Source organism: Xyrauchen texanus, chromosome 8 (assembly GCF_025860055.1).
Source record: "Xyrauchen texanus isolate HMW12.3.18 chromosome 8, RBS_HiC_50CHRs, whole genome shotgun sequence".
Taxonomy (NCBI): Eukaryota; Metazoa; Chordata; class Actinopteri; order Cypriniformes; family Catostomidae; genus Xyrauchen; species Xyrauchen texanus.
Window position 1 is genome coordinate 27,524,766 of NC_068283.1, and position 7,157 is coordinate 27,531,922.

Here is a 7,157-nt window from a genome sequence, read left to right on the forward strand (position 1 = left end):
CAGACTCCTGACAATTTCACAATGTTATGTGCTCTGTTCTTTCTTTTTTTCACACAAAACAAGGAAGAAATTAGCTTGAATTAAGAAGTGGACAGCAATCTAACAGGAAGACCCTTTTTCAACTTTCCAAGAATCAAGTGTTCAGTGCTGAGGTTTTGTTTGCTCTAAAAATAGGCCAATACCCCTAAGCCACTATAGTAACTAAAAATGACCTAAATCAAATCCACTCAGTTATTATCATCATTTTACAAGTTCACATGCACTGTAAAAAAAATCCTGTTGTTTTTACAAAAAACATTTGGCAGCTGTGGTTGTCAGAATAATTCTGTAAAAAATACAGTTAAATGTAAACCACTTTACATAACAACCTGTACATTTTACAGTTTAAAATGGTTGTAATTTACACCCTGGCACTGTAAAAATAAATAAATTAACATGCCTTCTTAAATTGGAAACATCTGTTGTTTATGTTCATGAGGAATTTGTTAATCATCCTAGTGACTACAGAAGAGCACATGATGACATGAAGTTCATCAGTAGTGCCTCCTCCAGGAGCAATGACCAATAAACATGTTGAGACAGCACTCAACATCACTCACACAAACACCAAACACCATCATGGTAACACATGTGAGATTTAAATAATGCAGTAAACATTAACTAAATTACATCAAATATAACACAGAACACCCCAGTGTACATAACTGATATTAAAAACAAGAAGAAACATAACTATTCCCATGAAATATAATTAAATGTAATGGGTCATACAGGGAATTGTGGGAATGCCCGATTACTGTTTTTTACTGTAATTTTAACAATAATTTACTTTAAAAAAAAAGTACATGTACTCTCGTTCTTTTTACCATTAATTATACAGGAAAATCATTCTTTTTACATTTATATCATTTTATTGTAAAAACTACTGTATTGACTTTTAAAATATATTAAAACATTTTACTGTATATTTTACAGTTAATATTTGTTAATCAATTAACATTTTATTTCTGTAGCATTTTTACACTATTTTACTGTTAAAATGACTGACATTTTTTACAGTGTGCTCATACAATCCATAAGTGAGATTTGGTAAACAGATTTGACTTGCTATCCATGGAAGGCTCAAGGATCCGATAAAATGTCTTATAATATCTGAACTTTTCCCCCTACAGAGCAATGGGATTAAATAAAGAGAACAAATGGAAACTTTGTAAAAAAAAAAAAATGAATAAATTTAAAAAGAGTATCTCACATTTGTCTCCTCTAGACTTACAGAAGATAATCTCAACAATGTCTCAAACTGTGCTCAGATTTGACAAGATACCACAATATGCGATCAAATGTAAGATATTTAAAAATGTACTTCTCAAATGTTCTCATCAAATTCTTCCAAGATGGTCTGGCCCATGCTTTTCAAATAATTTTTTATAGCTCTTTAACTCAAAAACCCATCTGAACAAAAGATTAACAAAACATTGCATGACTAAATTTTACAAAACCCCAACTTTGTAAATTGTCAATTGTCAAATTCAAATGTTCAATTGCCTGTGTGCATACAAATCCAGTCATGAGTTCCTCACTTCAATGACCTGCTGTGACTCTCAGGACCATCCAGGAGTCGAGTGCTAGTGTAAGTGTAAGTGTGTGTGAGTGTTTAAGTGAGAGGGAGCAGAAGGCCAGGCACTGGTGTCTGACAGTGATTTGTAAAGAGAGACAATACGCCTCATTGACCTGCCTGGCTCCACTGTCTGTTGCACATACCTCGTCCAGCACTCCCACGAGGACTCACCACTCTTTAAACAGGACACCAGATTGCCACAGGCCCAGGGAGGGGCTCAGTGCATGTTGTGTTTGATGGAGATGCATAATTGCTTTGAAAATAAGGGGGTGAGTATGTGTGACTTCAGTATGACGAAAACAAAAGTTGCACACTCTCCAATTTTACCACTCAGTCTCTGTCTCTCACTCCTGTATCAGATTTCAAAAAGCTTTTCCATCTGCTCTGAGCCTGATCTCATTTTAGACCTGGAAAATCAGGTGTTCTGGAGTATCAATTACAGTTTTTCTTTAGTTTTTTAAAACATCATTATATATTCTAAATAAAAAAAGACATTCATGCTAAACTCGTACTAAACATGCTGTACATCCAGTTGAAAATATCAGCATTGCTGGTCACCAGATTATGTTGTGTATTGGATGCTGGAAACAACCATTTCAGCTGGTTGACCAATGAAATATACCCTGTTATTCCAGTTAAGAAGTCTGGTTTGTGATGAAACCAGCACTTGTAAAGCTGGTTGACAAAGGAAATCTAGCTGGTAAAGGTAGTTAAAAACTCTGGTTAGTGCTAAAACCAACACTTTCTAATGAAGCTGGTTGAACATGGAAATCCAGCTCTTTCTGGTGAAGCTGGTTGACCAAGAAAATCTAGCTTGTGACCAAGGAAATCTAACTGGTTAATTAAGCTAGTTAAAAAGTCTGGTTAGTGCCAAAACCTGCTCTTTCTGGTGAAGCTGGTTGGCCAAGGAAATCTAGCAGGTAAATAAAGTTAAAAAGTCTGGTTAGTGCCAAAACCTGCTCTTTCTGGTGAAGCTGGTTGGCCAAGGAAATCTAGCAGGTAAATAAAGTTAAAAAGTCTGGTTAGTACTGAAACCAACAATTTTGGTGAAGCTGGTTGACCATGGAAATCCACCTCTTGAAGCTGGTTGACCAAGGTAATCTAGCTGGTGATCAAGGAAATCTAACTGGTTAAGCTAGTTAAAAAGTCTGGTTAGTGCAGAAACCACTTTATGGTGAAGCTGGTTGACAAAGGAAATCTAGCTGGTAACGCTAGTTAAAAAGTATGGTTGGTGCTAAAACCAGCTCTTCCTCGTGAAGCTGGTTGACCAAGGAAATCTAGCTGGTTAAGCTAGTTAAGGAGTCTGGTTAGTGCCAAAACCAGCTCTTTCTGGTGAAGCTGGTTGACCAAAGAAATCTAGTTGGTTAAGCTAGTTAGGAAGACTGGTTAATGTTGAAACCAGCTCTTTCTGGTGAAGCTGGTTGACAAAGGAAATCTAGCTGGTTAAGCTAGTTAAGGAGTCTGGTTAGTGCCAAAACCAGCTCTTTCTGGTGAAGCTGGTTGACCAAAGAAATCTAGCTGGTTAAGCTAGTTAAGATGACTGGTTAGTGTTTAAACCAGCTCTTTCTGGTGAAGCTGGTTGACCAAGGAAATATACCGTTATTCCAGTTAAGAAGTCTGGTTTGTGATGAAACCAGCTCTTTCTGGTGAAGCTGGTTGACCAAAGAAATCTAGCTGGTAAAGCTAGTTAGGAAGACTGGTTAGTGTTGAAACCAGCTCTTTCTGGTGAAGCTGGTTGACAAAGGAAATCTAGCTGGTTAAGCTAGTTATGGAGTCTGGTTAGTGCCAAAACCAGCTCTTTCTGGTGAAGCTGGTTGACAAAGGAAATCTAGCTGGTTAAGCTAGTTATGGAGTCTGGTTAGTGCCAAAACCAGCTCTTTCTGGTGAAGCTGGTTGACCAAAAAAAAATCTAGCTGGTTAAGCTAATCAAGAAGTCTAGTTAGCATAACTAACCACTAACCAGCCTAAACCAGCATGGAAATATATGCTTGTCTAAAGTTGGTATTTTCAGCAGAAATGTTTTATTTATTTAATGTCAATAGTTACATGTTTTAGAACTTCTTAAAAACCATGACATTCAAAAACGTTTTTTGATGTCAGAATGAGTTGAATATTTCAAAGTCCATAAATTACTGCATATACATGAATTACAGTATCTTTAGTTGAAGCACAGATATACAAAATACAATCACACCATCTATTTATCTGATACCCTTCACTGTCAACAAACATCCATGACTTATTGTTATTCATTCTCATTGTCACAGCTTGGAGATGACCTTTTTCTCTCCTCTCTCTGTTGCTCTGTCTCTCTCTTTTCTTCTCTCGCCTGACGGTGACAAGCTGTTCCTCTGTCCCTCTGGGTGACTCCCTCTCTTGTCTGCACTCCTCTCTCCTCCCCTCCCTCTCTCTCTCTCTCTCTCTCGCCCTCTCTCCACCTGTTGATGCTATTGTTGCTCAGCCAGCAGTCTGGTCTTTTATTTTTTTACTCCGCTCATTTTACACACCCCTCTTTTATTCTTCACTTTCTCCATTTTTTTCATCACCAGTCACTTTTTCTCTTGGAGGATATATAAACGGGAAGAAGAGAGAAGAAGGTTTAGAACAACATAAGAACTTTGACACTCACCATCACACACTTACACACACAACTCAAGCACTTTAAGGAGTGAAAGAAATTGGAACTTGCTCTAAAAGGAACAATTACATTCTCAAATTATTAGTAGTGCACATTTAAACTCATCCACTCCTTTTATTTTCAGGACAGTGCAAAAATTATCTTCTACTTGGGATAAACACCTTCAGTATTGGATCACAACTGCTGGCAGGAATGATGTCTGTGTCTCTGTGGTGTGAGGAGGAGGGCCAGGACAGGACTCAGGGTCGGGAGTCTTCGGTCAGAGCCCCCTGGGACCCAAGTGCCTCTGGATTGAGGGTTATTCAGAGACTTCTGCAGTCAGAGGAGAGGTACCTGCCCTCTTCACTCTACATATCCCTCATCCAGAGAGAACCTCAGCGCAGAGAGGAGCTCGTCAAGTGGACCATGGAGGTAGATAGCGATTTAAAGATTTGTAAAATTTGTGATATGTTTTTAGAGGTTCTGTTTGTGCTTCAAACTGTTCTTTATGCATGAAAATAGACCATTTCACCATCTTATCTCTACAACGTATTTTAAAATAGTTCACAATACTTCATATACTGTATTCATATACTTGAGGACTTTAGCTCCATTTGAAGAATACTGGAGACTGTTGTAACAAAGAGAGTTCCAAAGGTTTGGGATACTTCATTTTTTTTGAAAGTTTGAAAGGACTTCAAGGTTCCAGCAGTTTTGTTTAGTTGTTTCAATGTTTCCTTTTCTGTATTTCTGTGATAGGTGTGCTATGAATGTGAATGCGATGAGCTTGTCTTCCCACTGGCTGTCTCCCTGTTGGATCGATATCTGTCAGTCACTCTATCTATGCCTATTTCTCCATCTTGTCTGGCTGCAGCTTGTATCCTGGTGGCCTCCAAGCTAACAGAAAGTGACACAGTTAGTGCAGATACCCTCTGTGCAACAGCAGAGTATGACTTCCTCTCCTCAAACCTACGGGTGAGTTTTTTTTTGTTTTGTTTTTTTAAAGAAAACCCTCCATGTTCTTAAGTCACAACTCTTTATTAGTATTTTATATTATATATTACACATTATATGAGAGTATACATATTAAACTCATACCTGTGCATATTTTAACAGGAAATGGAGCGTGTTGTCCTGGCGACCTTAAGGTGGGATGTGGCAGCAATGACCCCTCAAGACTTTATCCCTCACTTCCTTCGCACTCTCTGTGAACTGAAGGATGGTGACACAAATACAGGAGACTTTCTTTCAACATTGAGACGTCATAGTGACTCACTTGTTGCCATGTGTGTGTGTGACTCTCGTTTTCTGGGAACGCCTCCATCTCTGGTTGCTGCAGCCGCTTTGAACTCTGCCCTTCGAGGTTTAAGGGCCAAGAGTGCTGGAGAACTGACTGTCATGACTTCTGCCCTGGCTACACTATGTCAGACTGATGTGGTAAGCAAACATTTCTTTGAGAGAGCATAGGAGAGATTTATCAGTAGTATTTATGTATCTGTGTTTGTACAGTGTGTGGCAGTTGCTAACTGTATAGTATGTCTGTCTACAGGCTGTGTTGCAGTGCTGTACTGATCTGATTGAGGGAGCTCTCAGGGAGAGATTGAGAAATGGAGCACAAGAAGAAAAAGATGCTGATATTGAAGATGAAAGAGCCAGCACCCCCACAGACCTAAGAGAAATAGACTTTTAAAGCAGGGTTATTTTATGAGTGATATTTATTGAGACTGCTTGTTTGCAGTCTCACTGTAATTTATCAGTAAAACTGATTTCAACACAATGTGACATTTATGTTTTGTCTTATGTAACTTTTGAAGTGATCTAATTTATAATCAGTTTTATTTATATGCTTGAGGGATTATTTACTTGTGGAGTACTTATTTTGAGAATATTTACTTGTCCCCTATTTATTGCCATATCTGTTATTGTGACTATTTATGTATTTTAGGTTTATATTTTTCACTTTATGTTTTGCATTTCCACAGTTTATAGTTCATTTATTATCATGTTATTTATTGTGTACTCATTATTAATTTATTTTGTTTATCAGTGTTTCAACCTGTTTGTAATCAAAGTGTTTGATAAAATGAAAATCTATTTTTCGAATGAATTACAATAAAGTGTCTATGGTTGTCAACATAGTAGTCCATTATCAAACAAAATGGAGAAAAACATAGAAAATATATGGAGTAAAAATGCATTCCTCTGTTAATTTTCCATCATCTGCACTCCATACACAGAAAGCTATGTCAATTAACAATTTATATTAAATAGTCACTTGCACAATGAATTGCATCAATTTACTACATACAGTTACTGCATACAGTCATTGAAAAGTTTTACAATTTTCTAAAAACTGTCAAATTTGTTCCGCTGAAATCATTTCAGATATTCAAGTTGCACACTGCTTCACCTTTAGAAAATAATCATAATAGGTCAAAACTTCCATACCATGAATGTAATGATAATGTTTGTTTCTCATAAAAGTTAATAACATTTAAGAAAATAAATAAGGAATCCAACAATGTTCCATTTTCATTTCAAAAGTTATTTGCTTCTGGTAAATCCTATTAGTGAAAATAAATATTGTTGTTTATCCAAAAAAGTGCATACAAGTTTATGATTTGTTACGTAATTATTTCTCATAAACGTCCGAGGTCTTCTAGAGATTTCTACACCATATTTTTACCATATGAGCGTTCCAGCTCAAGTACGGTGTTACGACAGTAAGTAAACGTTTGCGGATACCATACAAATCCAGGTTGAGCCATATACTGACAACTATCTGTCGCAAAATTGACTGCGACTTCTCATAAAACAGCAATTTTATCGTATCCACACATTGTTAATTCCAAAAGTATTGTTTAGTGCGAATCACGTTGAAGATTAATGGACAGGCAGTCAATTAATTAAGTGATTAGCTCT

At 36.9% G+C, this 7,157-nt stretch overlaps 1 protein-coding gene across 1 annotated transcript; it reads left to right on the forward strand.

The window, feature by feature from the left end:
- Nucleotides 1-3,927: 3,927 nt before the first annotated feature.
- ccndx (cyclin Dx) lies at nucleotides 3,928-6,158 on the forward strand. Its single transcript, XM_052131548.1, has 4 exons — nucleotides 3,928-4,667; nucleotides 4,995-5,210; nucleotides 5,352-5,672; nucleotides 5,785-6,158. The coding sequence occupies exons 1-4, from the start codon at nucleotides 4,449-4,451 to the stop codon at nucleotides 5,923-5,925; spliced, it is 897 nt and encodes a 298-aa protein (XP_051987508.1). The 5' UTR covers nucleotides 3,928-4,448; the 3' UTR covers nucleotides 5,926-6,158.
- The last annotated feature ends 999 nt before the right edge of the window (nucleotides 6,159-7,157 follow it).

Excerpts from the sequence above, each read along its gene's own strand:
- ccndx (XM_052131548.1), top strand. The coding sequence starts at position 4,449 with ATGATGTCTGTGTCTCTGTGGTGTGAGGAGGAGGGCCAGGACAGGACT. Across the intron at positions 4,668-4,994 it reads TCGTCAAGTGGACCATGGAG|GTGTGCTATGAATGTGAATG; the intron begins GTAGATAGCGAT and ends TTTCTGTGATAG. Across the intron at positions 5,211-5,351 it reads TCCTCTCCTCAAACCTACGG|GAAATGGAGCGTGTTGTCCT; the intron begins GTGAGTTTTTTT and ends ATATTTTAACAG.